This window comes from Myodes glareolus, chromosome 18 (genome assembly GCF_982192425.1).
Source record: "Myodes glareolus chromosome 18, mMyoGla1.1, whole genome shotgun sequence".
Classification (NCBI taxonomy): Eukaryota; Metazoa; Chordata; class Mammalia; order Rodentia; family Cricetidae; genus Myodes; species Myodes glareolus.
In genome coordinates this window covers 39,307,889-39,323,870 of record NC_142043.1, presented here as the reverse complement: position 1 = coordinate 39,323,870, position 15,982 = coordinate 39,307,889, and the positions used below count along the sequence as shown (strand labels likewise).

The 15,982-nt window shown below is 42.9% G+C and overlaps 1 protein-coding gene across 1 annotated transcript in view; it reads right to left on the bottom strand.

Annotated features, from left to right (window-relative positions):
• Slc9a2 (solute carrier family 9 member A2) overlaps positions 1-15,982 on the bottom strand; it is an 88,542-nt gene that overhangs the window by 9,524 nt on the left and 63,036 nt on the right. Inside the window, exons 6-7 of the mRNA XM_087898108.1 lie at positions 6,061-6,150; positions 5,382-5,452 (exon numbers count right to left, since the gene is read on the bottom strand). Coding sequence (XP_087754234.1) covers positions 5,382-5,452; positions 6,061-6,150 — 161 coding nt within the window. The remainder of the gene's footprint in view (positions 1-5,381; positions 5,453-6,060; positions 6,151-15,982) is intronic.

Here is a 15,982-nt window from a genome sequence, read left to right as displayed (position 1 = left end):
GCGAACTGAGACCATATTTGGAGACATGCTCTTCACGGACATGACTAAGTTGAGATGAAGTCATTAGGGTGGGCTCTCCTTAGTGTGACTGGCACACTGGTAAGAAGGGTGCACTTAGTCACAGACACACAAAGAAACACGCGTGTGAAGGGTCCCGGAAAATCCCTCCCTCTGTAAGCACACAACAGTAGCACCACCTTCCCTTAGAGCCCTCAAGGTGTATGAATGGATGCTGGGGGCTGTGGACCCCCAGACTCTGAATTTCCTGGAAACAACTTGCTTGCAGTTGCTCCGTGCGAAACAGCTTGTTTTCCTGTGTCTGCAGCTGCTCTGAGCGCGAGGCAGGGGAGTGGGTTCTGGCGGCTGCAGCTGAAAGATCCTGAGAGCTGGGGCGTGGCCAGAGCCCTACATAAGCTGCCCCTGAACACAATAAAGGAGGCATGCTTGTTTCAAGAATGACCTGTGACCCCATGTCTCTTTCTCTCTGTCTGTGTGAGTATGTGTTTAAATCTCCAGCCTCGTGCCCAACTCGCATCCAGTCCTGTAGTGTGGACGTTACAAATAGACACTATAAACACCCGGCTCTTTATATTCCTTCTAAACGCGAGACCAGCCACTTCTGTTGCTTAAACCACCTACTGTGTACAGCTTTGCTATGATTGCCCTGACTGAACTAGCATACCCTACTACTCAACGAGCAATCGCCTTAAGTTCTACCCTCAAATGGATGCACACAAAAGTGTGTTCACTTCTCATCATCTCTAGTGTTATCACTGTGGTCCTGGATGCACCTGATTTGTTCCCCTGGACTCTGATACTGATTTGGGCCCCTAAAACGTGTCTCTGGCTCCATAGCGTATTCCCAGCCTGGACACTAGAGTCCCTGCTGGAAATCTCATCTGCCTGACAGCATGACAGCACACAGTGGAGGTGCCTAAGCATCGCTCTGCCCCCGGTACAGTACTGCTCCTCGTAGGGTCTTTCCTATCTCTGACACTTGTCACCGATACTCTGAGGGTGGTTATATCCATTGTCCCACCTACTAGGAATGCTTTCTTACATTGCCTTTATGTCTCTCAGCAACATCAGTAGTGATTATCTCACGAGCACCCCCACAAGACAGACTCTGTCCCCTGTCCTCCCCAAGACAGCTACTTCCATCCGGTTCTAGCCTCACGCTCCTTCATGCTCCCCCTCCTCCCTCACTTCTCAGATGTACTTCTCCACGCAGCAGCTCTCTTTTTGTGGCATGAGGCGCAGTTTCCTTATTCATCTTATAGCCTGTCTCCTAGCAGCCAAATGTAAAGTCAATATTATAGGGATTCTGCCACCCCTCACTACACTATCACCAATGCTGAGAGCCAACCCAGGCACAGTGTAAGTATGTGTGGTAGAGTGGCCCCAGCGTCTTTCTGTATCCATATCTGCCAAAACCCAGCAATAGTTTTCTGTCATGGCCTAGATGACCTCTGCCCTTTTCCTAGTCACTGGGATCGATAAGGTTACTTGTTTGGGTGACTAGCCTCCTACAGACATAATGACTAAAGAGGCTTACTCCTGAAGCCTGGATCCAGTGTATCCATCCCATCATAGCCACACACCATCGTATCTATGAAGTGGTAGAAACCAAGGTGAACAGTATGTAAATAAGGTAGTTATTTTACCCCCACAAGCTCTGACAGGATCAACTGACTACCATCGAGCCCACAACAGCAAGAACAAGTCCAAGTCCCACCCAGATTAGCCCCGCCCAGCCCAGCCTACCTGGAGCTTCTTGACTCACACAATTTAATAATAAATGACTGTTATTTTGATCCACTGGCTTTGAGGATGGCTCGTTATGTAACACCACATGCCAGTATACGGGTAAAAACAACATGCAATAAATGTTCCGTGAGAAAGCCGTAAGTATATACCATTGATTCTCCAACAACCCAAAGAGGTTTATTGGCACACCTGTGCCATGAATGAAACCAATGTGAACCAACTTTCTTGGCCCTGGCCCTTTGTTCTAAATACCGGAGGGATCTGAATAATTAAAGGGCTACCCTGAATACTCCGTGCTAGTGACCCACTACTATTTGAAGGCTGGGTCTACTCTTTCTGGTGTTTATTTTGAATTTTCTGTTTTAGGCTCACGACGTCAGGATTCTCAACAACAATACAAAGTCCCCAGCACTTCTCATATGACTATTATTGTTTTAGATTTCTTCCCGGAGATAAACAAACGGGAGAGTGAACACGGATGGGAGAGGCAGCTGTTCTCTCCTGCATGGGGCGTGCGTGTTTTCTTATTGCTTTCTTCCCCTCTCGCACTCCTCTGCCAAGCTCCACATAGGTGTTCTCTTTCGCATCATTAGTCTCCCAGTTGCAGGGCCTGAGCAAGGTCTCCACTGGGTCACCTTTCATTCTGCTCTCAAGTGATCAAGAGCCTCGAGAATTCTCTGCCAGGGCCAACGAGATTCAGTAACACTGGGGCTCTGGAGGACGGGGAAAGACATCCAACATGCTCAAACCACGGCTTCGTACGTTTGTTTTAGCAGTGGCAATGGTTCTGTACTCACCGAAGAGGTTATGTATGGAATTGATTTTAAAGTGGTTTGTGCCAAAGCCCAGTCTCCCATACCCACGTTTCTGGTGATTGTACAGTAGACGTGACAATCAAGAAAATGCTTTGCAGTTGGTATGGTGATCAAACACGGAAACCTAAACTGCTTATGGATTAGTTAAGACTATTCATTCCTGATTCAAAAAGTCATAAAAAAGGCAGCAGTTGCTTCCAAACACAAGCCAAGTGTTGGCACTGTTCTTGTTCATGTTCACAGTCCAGCTATGGCTTCCTTGGGAGGTCTGCCTGCAAGACACCCGTGGACCTCAGAGACACGAGTTGCCTGAGTGAGACACAGGCCACAAGTACTCCCTCTGACCTTCACCTGAGCGCCACTTCCAAGTCACGTGATCACAGCCTCACCCTCTCCCGCTTCTTGGGCTGGTCAGAATTTCTCATCAGCTGGATCAAACTAGAGCTAGCTAGGAAGACGGAACCTCCACGGAGAATGTGCCTTCATAAGATCGGCATTTTCTTGATTAATGATTAACCTGGTAGAGACCGGTCACGGATGGGCTGTGCCACCCACGTGCAGGGGTTCCTGGAGGTGTAGAAAGAAGCAGGCAGAACTAGCCGTGAAGAACGAGCCAGGAAGCAATGTATCTCCATGGTCTCTGTTCCTGCCTGAAGTTCCTGCCTTGACATCCCCCTCACACTCCACAGCAAGCTAAACGATGAAGCAAACCCTTCACTCCACACATTGCTTTGGGTCCCGGTCATTATCACCGCAACAGAAAGCCAAATAGGACAGCCTCTCTTTTTCCTAATAGTGCCTGGGGGTCACTGACCTAGCGTGTGCTTACACAGGTCTGCACTCTCCCTACTTGGATGCAGCAGGGTGCTGCAGGGGAACGTGAAACCTCAAATTGGCTTTTGAAAAGAAACACATTAGTCTGCATCATGCCTCTCGTTCAACGCATTGGAAGGGTGCTGATGGGAGCCTATAGGAAGGAATAGGTGATCGGGTCAGAAGGGAGAAGATGAAACGATAGGGAAAGAGGAGAAGAAAGTCTGTTTGATTGGTTTGGCACATAGGAGGGCCCATCTACATGGGGAAAGTCTTCGCGTGTACAGTAGGGTTGGAAAGAGAACAAGGCAGGCACAGTGGGCTGGCTTTAATCCCACGGCCAGGAAAAAAAAAAGAATGTTTCTCGAGAGAAATAGCCATTTGTTCCGAGTTTTACACTGCAGGTTTAGTTGGCTTTATTACCTTGTGCTCCCAGGTGGTTAACTGGGTGTCCTGCCTGTACAAAAATATCTTTCCATGATTTATGAAAAAAGGCTAAGCTCAAGGGACCTTCTAACATCTATAAACATGAACAGTGCTGTAAGCTTTGTAATTACTCGGGCACTAATGTCTTTGTAACTGATTGAATTAAGACACATACATGTCTGCTTACTACATGACTGCTTTGCTGTCTCTGTTATATGAGTATACAACTCTGTGACATACACATCTTATGTTACCCAGTACCATGCTACATGCATGAGCAAACAGAACCATTCAGAATCCTTCCACTTTGCATGCAGAGATCATCGGGTAGCCAAGTTGATATCAAGGAGTGGGTAGTGGAGTAAAATATCTGTGAGTAAGTTAGGAAAGCAAGAGGACACATCTCTATATGGTCTAGAATGTGCCCCTCTGACCTCCCCTTCCCGCCTAAACTCTGCTTCCATCAGCCATCTGACTTAGCCAGTGACAGATAAACAAATGTTCACAGATTCTATAATGTTCTATAAGAAAAGAGGCCAACACGTGGTTGTTTCTGATAACCATCACGGATGGCACCAAAGTGGCCAGGGAAGAGGGTACCCACCACTGGCTCCCATTAGCTGGTGAGAGGTGGATCCTAGGGCCCATGTGTCGAACATAGCTATCAGAACCCTTCACTTCTTGATCTCGTCACCCTGTCTGCTTTGTTGTTCCCACCTCAGTTTATAACAGCCATGAAGACAGGCAATAAATTGAATCTCACCATTACACCTGGCCTTTTTTATTAAAAAAAGTAAACTCATGTGTATGTGTGTGTACACAAGTACTTTCTATTAATGTAATCTTTCAAGTACATGAATCCCTCAATGTAAGCTCAGGTTTACTGCAGGTTTACTGTTATTCCCTGGGGCTGTGAATCTCTACCTCTCCTACCCCTTACCCTTATATGGCAGAATAGACAGTAATGGAATCCTTAACTTTTAACTCATTGAATGGGATTCTTGGTTCTTTTGCAGTGAGGAACGGCCACAAAGGTTGGCTCCAGCCTGGGGATCTGTTTGACTGTTTTTGAGGACCTTGGTTAGAGGTGACAGAAGATGTCTTGTCCCTTAGTGGACTTTCTTCCACCTTGCAGCCTGAAACAGGTGACGCTGAAGGGGCGATTTTACCAACATGGAGGTGACTCTTGGTGAGTTACTCTACCTTGGGAAATGTGGACTTGAGCTCTCATCACTTAGCCTGAGTCTCCTACTTCTGGCTATTCATACAGGGAAATAAACTTTTGCCTCATTTGTAACAATTCTATATCTCTGTCGTGGCTGAGACATTGTTGTTGTAGTTGGCACAGTCTCTAAGTAGCTTAGGTTGTTGCCTTGGAACTCATGTAGAGCATCCAGCCTTAGCCTCTATTGTCTGAGATCATAAGAATGAATCACCACACCTCTCTATAGTTAAGTGTCTAGTAGCACAACATAGGATTCACAGCTTGGAAGATTGGGCATACTTTGTTTCTAAGAGTGACCCAGAGCCGCTCTGATGGGGTGTCCCAAGGCCTCTTACTTGTCTCTCCAGAAGTTATGACCCCAGTGTCCACAAACATCTTCAATTCCAGTCTTCACATGATCAAAAAACTGCAACAGAAGAAAAGACAGGCTAATTTGCTCTTCCCTTTTCTGGCCATTGGCCATTTTCACTCTTCTGCCATCATACCTAACTCCAAGGACACTGTTCTTTTGAGAGCCATAAGCCGACTTTTTTAGTTTGAGTTTTATAGTTTGAGACAGGGTTTCTCCGTGTAGCCCTGGCTGTCCTAGAACTCACTCTGTAGACCAGGCTGGCACCGAACTCACAGAGATCTGCCTGCTTCTGCCTCTTGAGTGCTTGGATTAAAGGCATGCACCATCTTATTTATCTTCAATTGTTTGTGTGTTAGGCAATGTTTTCATTACTTTGATCATCCTAAGTTTGATCACAACTTTGAAAATTATAAGAAACAGGTAGGAAAAACATTTTTAAGTTGAAGGTTTTATTTTCCCTTAGCTGGTTCAGGTCCTTAGCAGACTTGAACTGGAGATCACAGGGTTATGACAAGTGCACCTCCCATCACAGATCATCTGGATGCCTCCCCTGTCCCCTCGAGTCTTCCGTTCTATTCCCCTTCCAGAAATACACAACAGCGCAGCACTGTTTCTGTGATCACTACACACATTCACTATTAAGTTCATCACATAGCACCTACCCGGCAGTGGATCTCTTCGCTGACAGCTTGCTGCTTCTTATTGGCTCTCTTAACATCTAGAAACTCCACCAGGGGTCTGATGGTTATCCCCTGCACAAAAAGATGGACCCAAATACATAAGTCTTCTCGTGAGAAAAAAGTTCAACCACAGTTGATCGTCTCCTAAGAATCGCCAACCACCAACAAAAGCTAGCCTGTTGTCAAAAGTTAGATAGTAAACACAAAACTTTGCTATCCCTCTCTTCCTTTCCCCAGATGCCTTATTTTCAGAAGATCATTTTCAACATAAAACAGATGTGGAAAATAAATAGAATAATCTGAAAAGTAAGAAAAGCTCTCCAGTGAGTCCTTCACTTGCTCTTTCGACTGAGATGGTTTTCACTGAACTGTTTTTGCATGCCTGTCAGGGATCTTGGACATCAGAATACGGAGATGCCAAAGGAGCTTGGCTCTAGAACTTTGGGTCTAAGAGAAGGTCAACTCTATCACAACACAGTTACATAGTAGGCAGAAGAGGGGTGACAGACTGGTGCAGGGAGAGGGCCTAGGAAGCACCCAGAAGGGATCTGGAAAGGTGTGGGCATCATCTGGCAGAGACTTCGGAACAGTCAGGGAGCAGCAGCCAGAAATAGGGCAAGGGCAATCTAGGCACACTTAGGAGTTAACTTCGGGAATGGAGGAAATCACAAGCTGTTGATTAAACCGGGGGTGGGGGATAAAGGAAACTCCATATTCTGAACAAGGATCTCTGCAAATTTTCATAGTCAACATCTCAGTCAATAATGAAACATTGAAAGCATTTTCCTTAGAGGCACAGAGGGCAGAAGTCACTAGGTTCTTCTGTTGGGCAGCTTTGCTTATTGTTCTCCAATAAGAGTCAACAGACAAAAGGCAAGATGTGCTGGCAACAAAGTGGCAAGAACTTGTTGTTAATGGATAGTTTGTATTTTTGTTCTAAACGCGGAGACAATCCCTTCCATATAAAAGAGCAAGAAAGGGACTAGTATAAAATTAAGACACACAATCCATTTTAATAATCCATATTAAAATCAAATAGTATTTTAAAGAGCATAAACAATAATAACATAATAACAATACCTATTATATTATGTAATACCTCATATTATGTCTACATAATGTGTTTGAATAACTAGTATATACTACTATATAATATGACATATATACTAGGGGAAACTATGTACATATTAAATTCATGTATATATAAAGCCTTATGATACTCGCATAAAACCCTTATATAGAGAATTATAAAACTTAATGGAAGGATATCAGAAAGATTAGAAATTTTAAAATGCCATACTGATTTCCAGAGTAGTTGGACAAGTTTGTATTCCCACCAGCAACGGAGAAGTGTTCCCCTTACTCCGTATCCTTTCCAGCATAAGTTGTCATCAGTGTTTTTGATCTTGGCCATTCTTACAGATATAAGATGGAATCTCAGAGTTGTTTTGATTTGCTTTTCCCTGATGGCTAACGATGTTGAACATTTCCTTAAGTGTCTTTCAGTCATTTGAGATTCTTCTGTTGAGAATTCTCAGTTTAGTTCTGTGCCCCATTTTCTAATTGGATTATTTTGAATTCTGATGTCTAATTACTTGAGTCTTTATATATTATAAAGATCAGTTCTCTGTCTGATGTGGACTTGGTGAATGGCTGGGGCAGACTGTGGGGCCACTGGCAGTGATACCAGGATTTATCCCTACTGTTTGTACTGGCTTTTGGGAAACCTTTTCTTTTTGGATGATGCCCTGCTCAGCCTAGATATAATAGGGAAGGCCTTGGACCTTCCCCAAAGCAATGTGCCTTACCCTCTCTGGGGAGTGGATGTGGGGTTGGGATGGGGATATAAGTGGAGTGAATGGGAGGAGGGGATGGAGTGGAAACTGGGATTGGAATGTACAAAGAAAGAATCATAGTTTCTTTTTAAAATAAAATAAAAAAACATTTAAAAATGCATTTAATGTTTAAATAGTATACATAGATTACAATGACATTTTCTTAACTAATGTCTATACATAGTATTTTAATATATTGGTTAGGATGTGAAACAGAACTTGAGCAAACTTTAATTAACCTGTAACAGCAAAAGCAACTGGATTTTTTTTCAACAAGGAAAATAAAGGGGAATTTGCAGGCACAACACAACCTACCAGCTCTGGTCACATCAATTATGCTATTGGCCCCCAAAGAGTCAGGAAAGGTGTGTGCAGGAGGAGGGCCAGGGCTTTGACTTGGGGTCTACAGCACACATGGGAAAACTTGTTGTTTCCTCGACAAGAGGAGGGGTCGTGTTGAGGTGTATGGTCTGCCATTTCATCTTTCCATCTCTATTTAGATGTTAAGAAAAGTTCATAGAGATGAATTGAGACAAGCTCAGGCTAGCTTAGAACTCACTGTGTAGCCCAGGCTTGCCTTGACATTGTATCAGTCCTTCTGCCTCAGCCTCTTAATTCCTAAAATTACACTTGTGTGTCATCACTTTTGGCTTTCTTTTAGTCTTTAAGGATGGTTTAGATAGCATAATACCTTAACACGCACATGCACACATATGCGCACACACACACACACACACACACACACACACCCTCTTCAGGGAAGTCATTGGTTTTGTTCCATCAATCTAGCAGAAGCATTTTTCTAACACAAGTTTCTTTCTTTCCTTCTTTCTTTCTTTCTTTCTTTCTCTCTCTCTCTCTCTCTCTCTCTTTCTTTTTTTTTTTTTTTTTTTTGCTTTCTTAAGTAAAACTTGGTTTTAACCAAATTTGATATGAGCCATCTCGTGTGTTCTATTTGTATTTCCGTCTGCCACTTGGAAATAACACAGGCGCTAATAACAGTTTCCCAATCAACACGTTCTGGAATTTTTAATGTATGCAAACAAAAATGAGTGCAGTTGTGATGTTCAGAGACGATCACTCCACTGAGGTCCTTGCCCCATAGAACTGCAGCTCAAAATAAAAACAAGAAAATCAGTGTAATTCTTAACATCGAAAACCTTAACATATTCTGGAGACAATAATTGCTATTACATGTGTCTCTTCCCCTTTCACTTAGTCAGTAAATAAAAGGGAATATCCCGAATTTGAAACCACAATATATTAAAGCAAGGATGGACATGGGCCTGCCCAGTCCTGATATTGGTTCCTACCAGACTGACAGATTGGAAGTCAATGAACTAAATGACTGAATTTCACTGACCGGCTCTAAGAAGCAAGTGTGGCTATGCCTAGAACAACTCTAGTTTATAAATGTATAACACATATAAGTTCACAATTAATAAACCTTTGAAATGGTGCATCTAATTTATCACATTTTTTTTTAGTACAACTCCATCCCTGGAACTGTTTGGTTGTCTTAGTACACTAAGTAGGAGTCATTTGTTAGGCACTGCTTGGTTTCTGTCCCTCTCTCCCTCCTTCCTCAATCATCTATTCTGAGGTAGAGCATGCAACATGTACGTGCCATGTCTGGTTAATCAGGATAATTTATTACCCATCCAAAGCCTTTGGTTTGCAAGGAGAGAGGGCGGATACCTCTGATGGGACACCAACTTTATCCCTTTGGAAACTCTGTAATTTGGGTTGCCTAGGAAGCAAACTGATAGGACTTCCAAGAAACTTGTTACTATGGGGTGGGGGTTAAAACATTAAAAATAAAAATTCTGAATTTACCAACAGTATGCTAAAATAAATCATTCAAGTTTGGCACAACAAACAGGCACACAGTGATGTCCTGACTCAGATTCATCTAACAGCAAGGACATGGAGAGTCACTGAGCACTGAGATTCCCATCTTATTTTATCTCTGCCTCAACTCCACCGCTCCACCTCTGCTTCTGCCAATGAGAGAAGAAAGAGAAAAAACTAATCTGCTGCTTGGTTAAAATAAATGTTCATTCACAGGGAAAAGTGAGTTCATCCATGCTGTATTCATACTGATAAAATGGGGAGGTGTGCCTTATATTTCCTTGCTGATTTGGCAAGGATCTCCCTAGAACACTTGGGAGAAACTTTCCATTTATTAAAAACTATCATTGCCCGGCTGAGGAGATGACTCAGTGGGTAAGAGTGCTAGCTACACAAACATAAAGACCAGAATTCACATCCTCAGATACTGTAGAAACAGTCAGGCATGGCCACATCTGTCCATAAGCACAGTGCTCAGTGGGGAGCTGAGACAGCAGGATTGCTGGGCTTGCTTGCCAGCTTATGCAAAAACAAGAGGAAGTCTTGATTTAATAAGGGACCCTGTCACAATGTCAAGGGAAAAAGACAGTGGAGAATATAGAGGGTGGTACCAGAAGTCCTTCTCTGGCCTCTGTAAGCATACCTAAAGACACACACACACACACACACACACACACACACACACACACACACGAAACACGATATTTCACACACAAACTTCACATACACACAAACATACTCACCCCACACATGACATTCATAAAATACACACATGCACATGAGCCTTTCACAGTCATGGCCATATTATCTTATGTTCGGCCACATTAATACATTGATTGCCAAGATCGTAAAACCAAGTTGTGGGGAAAAAAAAATCCCTTGAGATTGACATAAACAGAATGAAAGTTCTAAAGTGTTCCCGGCCCTTGGCTGCCCCTGGTTTCCAGCACTTATCACCTACACAGTGGTCACATGACCCTGTTAGATCTCTGTCTTCTAATAAACAATAGCTTTCTCCACTGTGGGCTACAAAAATCCGTTCATATTATACTACCTACGAGCAAATGTGTAGCTGAAGCTCTCATCTAAGAAAACCTGAAACAGGGGCTGGAGAGATGGCTCAGCGGTTAAGAGCATTGCCTGCTCTTCCAAAGGTCCTGAGTTCAATTTCCAGCAACCACATGGTGGCTCACAACCATCTGTAATGAGATCTGGTGCCCTCTTCTGGCCTTTAGGCATACACACAGACAGAATATTGTATACAAAAAGAAGAAAGAAAGAAAGAAAGAAAGAAAGAAAGAAAGAAAGAAAGAAAGAAAGAAAGGAAGGAAGGAAGGAAGGAAGGAAGGAAGGAAGGAAGGAAGGAAGGAAGGAAGGAAAGGAAGAAAGGGAAAAAGAAAGAAAAAAAGAAAATCTGAAACAAAAACCACCTATGTCAAGTGGCCTTGGCATGTTACCCCTTCTCGAGATGATCCCCTGCCTCCAGTGCTCTCTTTCGGGTCAGTTAGTCAAGGGGTCACCCTCATCTCATCAGAGAGCCCCAAGGATGGCCACTCCTCATTCACAATGCTATTGCTTTTTTCTGAGGTTATGAAATCCTCTCCTTGGACCTCCTCATCACATGGCTTCTGCCTCTCACCTCACTTTCATTGCCAACTGTGGCGTTCACTCTCCCCGGATCATTCTGTTTCTTCAACAATTTATCAATTCCCCAATGAGACTGTGTTTCTAGGCTCGGCACTCATGCCAGTTTTACATTTCTTTCCTCATGTATGAATAAACCTTCCCTTCTCAATCTTTAAAAGCTTTACTCCACAGTTAGGGGTCTCCCATCCATCTGGCCTCCATCATGAATTCCATATCATCAACTTCTGGATAGTTATAGAGAAATTATTTTCCATCCTATAGACTTAATAATCCCCTAGTTGTTTACCACTAAATCAACCCTGGTTGCTCCGTCAAAAACACTGGGTAACAACAGTCTAAATAGTTCACCATATAATTTTCACTCTTTTTTAAAAAATGGATGATTTCACTCATTTTATTTAGGACTAAATTAAATATCCCTGCTATAGCAATTAAACAGAGTGATTTAATACATTCTAGGGTCCCCACAATGCTTATATAATAGGGAGCACCATCCATTCAGTTTGGCAGGCAACTTGAGCAAATATTTATTACTCAGGACATCATGGGTCCTGAGCATCCAAATGTTCTTGCTTGTATAGAGAGTCTTTTACCGGGGGCATTCCTGAGGGTGTCAGCAATGAGAAATCTTGAGAAACAAATAGCATCACCCTCCAGAGACCGTGATAAATTCCTAATCTCTGCCGTCCTCCTGTACAGCAGACCATTACACATACATATGTCCTTCATGGGCCTTCTGTGTCACTTCCATGGATCCAAGGGCTAAGGAAAAATGACACACAGCCACACAATGTTCTGGTCATTGCTGCTACCATGAATAATAAAGTCTCCTGCCTCTGAGCCAGGAGCCTGGTGTCTCTACCCACCTGCTTGCATCACAGTCTGCAGAAGGATGTAAATTACATCATCAACCTGCAATGGTGACAGAGAGTTAATGGGCTGCTGTTTTTACATTTAGTTCCTTCACTTCCCACTGTTGAGCAGATTTACAGAAATTTGTGGGATCTTCTCATGACTGTAGGGATAACTAAATAATGACTACGGTACCCTATTTTTTGTTCACATGGAAGTACACTGAAGGACATCAACTTTTCACTTCTATTATTGTTTAGCCTAGTATTTTATATGAAATCATGAGGTCAAAACTCAATGCCAGATATTGTACCGTGTGTGTGTGTGTGTGTGTGTGTGTGTGTGTGTGTGTGTGTGTGTGTTGGGAGATGCAGACCCCTGGCCCCTTGACTTTCTTTGCCTGCCTCAGACCCTTTGCCTGCTGGAGTGAACAGAGTAAACAACTTGTTTACCTGTGCCTGCAGCTGCTCTGAGCACGAGACCTTGATGGCAGGAGAGTGGGTTCTGGTGGACCTGCAACTAAAAAGTCCCCAGAGCTGGGGCATGGGCCCTGAGCACAATAAGGTTGGAATTCTTGTATCAAGGATGACCCATGTCCCCATGTCTCTGTCTGTGTGTGTATGACTTTAAGTCCCCAGCCTAGTTCCAGGCTCATGTACCATCCATAGTGCAGGCCCTACATATATATTTTTCCCTACAATACTTGAGAGGGAGGTCTCATAATCCATATTCCATAGCTAGGTAAACTGAGACTGAGAAATCTTGCATGGAACAAGGTCAAGACTGACTCTCTTCAAGCCTTGTTTTTTGGTCTATAACCTACAGTTGTTCATTTGTAATATAATTTTAAACCACACGCAACAGGTCATATTGTACATAAGTAACATTACTGATTTTATTGAAAGGAAATGAACTCAGATGTCTAGAAATCAAGATTGGTCACACATTTGCTCTTCCATAAGTGATGCTGCATTCAGTGGCATGATAATGAGCTACTCAAGTTAGCAACATGACTTAAGCAATGTTTAAATTGTCAGGAAAACTTATGTTAAATAATAAATCACATCACATGTAACCTATTCTTGAAGGCAGTCATATCTTGATATATCGGACTGAAGAATTTATCCTTCAAGAAATTATGTGGTAAAGAGAGGGAATTCAATCTTTAAATTCAATAATGGGGCTTACTGGGGAGATGGCTCGATGGGTAAGGGGACTGGCAGCTCTTACAAAAGACCCAGGTTTCATTCCAGCATTTACATGGCATCTCATCACTGCATGGAACTCAAGTTCTAGGAGATTCGCTGCCCTCTTCTGGCCTGTTAGAGTACCATGCATTCATATATGTGGTGCACAAACACACACACACACACACACACACACACACACACACACACACACATGCATATACACAACTAGATTATTTTTAAAATTGAGTAACAGTTCCAGCAACATCAAAGCTGTCATTTGGAGAATAGGTGTCTTACTTGAAAGGCACAATTTTATGTATGGACTTGTAACTAGGTACTCTATGGTGGCACATGTCTTTAGTTCCAGCACTCAGGAGCCAGAAGCAGGCAGATCTCTGTGAGTTCAAGGCCAGCCTGGTCTACAAGGTGAGTTCTAGGACAGCCAGGGCTGTTACATTTCTCAAAAAACCAAAAGATTTCTCTCTAGGTTTATTTCACTGATTTATTATGATTAAAAAAAAATTCTTTATTTTTGAAGGATGTGGGTGTAAACTTGCAAGTACATGCATGGGCATGTGTGTGTTTATAGTGTCTAGAGAAACAGTGATGAGAACAGTATGGGAAGGAGAAGAGGGGGTCATAGTCAAGTGGCGTGCATACACTGGAACAGAAAGGGAACACGAGTAGAAAGTAGAGAACTATGGTCACTCCTTTCCTATGGCCATCAGGATGAACTTGACAAAGTAGTCCTTTAATTTATAATGGGAAAGACTGGCCTCAGTGCACTGGCATGGCCTAAATACTGAACCCTAAGTGCATCTTCAATAGCAGGTTAGTTAAAGAGTTCACCATACTCCAAGCAGCCAACGCAAGGCTCCTACTGTCTGTCTGTTGCCTGCATCCCTTCTTCACCGTTAGGACCTTTACACACACGTTTCCCTCATGCACAAGCACCTGTATCGCTCTGCTTGCTTCTACTTTTGTCTCCCACATTTCACTCTCACCGAAGAGTCACTGATACCTGTTCAAAGCATGCCATTCTCCTGCTACAGAGCTTCTAATCCCTTTCAGTTAAAAGCAGAATCTACCTGGGCTTTCTGAACTCAGCAGTGTGTGCCTTCGTCTCCCTGCTTCAGGGTGGTCATCTGGAACATCACTCCTGTTATGAATACTTTCTGTTTTAGGATTGCGTGTCAGCTCTCCCTTCTACCTTGAATGTTATTTGACCAGATGCCAGCTGGCTTCACATCCTTCATACCTTAGATTCACCAAACATCCCTCATACCTTAGATTCATCATTACTTCCACAAAGGACCTCTCTAATCTTACATTTCTGTGGCCAAAATTATCTACCCAAGGTGCCTTAAGTTATGCATGTTTACTGTAGCGTCCTTGATAATAGCCTAAGGCATAGAGTATGAAAGCCCAGAGCAGTGCGGTTCAACACAGCATGTTGCCCGAGGCTGTTGGTGACTTGTAGATGATTATCAGCACATCAGCAAAGAGATAAATTTAGATTCCCACTGCCAAATCGTTGCAAGCCAAAAGAGCAAGTTTGTCTGTGATATTAAATACCAAATATTCATGCACATTGTACGTGTCCTTAATCCTATCACTCAGGAGGCAGAGGCAGACAGAGCTTTTGAATATGGGGTCTGCCTTGTCTACCAACTGAGTTCTCAGCCAGCCAATGCTATGCAGTGAGACCTTGTCTCAACAAATAGAACAAAACAAAGTGAGTGGAAAGGCATGTAATGTAAGTAATTGATAATTTACTTTTATTTCTTGATTGAGTCTGACCTCAAAATGAGTCAAAATTATTACTCATAACTCTGTATTCAGTTAATATGAATAAATTCAGTTAATATGAATCATCTATATATACATTCTATGACTATTGGTACTTATTTTAATACTTTTTCATATATAATGTTCTAGCTATAGATAGGTATTTGATGTTTGATAAGACTAGTGACTGAAAACTATTAAAATTGGATGGAGTATCATGTCCTATCTTTAATTAATGTCTTTCTATGAAATAACACCAGTTGTATTCAATAATTTCACCAAGCCCATGATTCCTGGGGCAGAGAGCTGACTCTGTACTATAGGCACTTGAGAAGTTGTACTGGGGACTGTGGTCCTCTCCTAGTGACCTACTTCCTCAACCCACTAGGACGATACAATTCTATTTTTGTATCTTGTACTCTGAGATGACAGTATCTGTTCTGGGAGAAGCAGCCTCTTGGTTCTGTGCACTGTGCAGTTAAGAGGGCCTATGGTGACAGCCAGGTGATCAGCTGGTCTTGGAAGAAGATGAAAATCCCTATCCCTTCCTGGTCTATAGTCACATGTATTCTACCCTAGGCCATGGTGGAAGGTGAAAATCCAAGATAGAATTGCTTTGTGTCACATTTTATCCCAAAATGTGTGCAGAGCAACTTGAATGGCTTGTTACAAATGTTCCATAGACCCTGAAGAGAAAAGATGAAGTTAAGGGAACATTTCTTCCCTCAGTACACAGAGGAT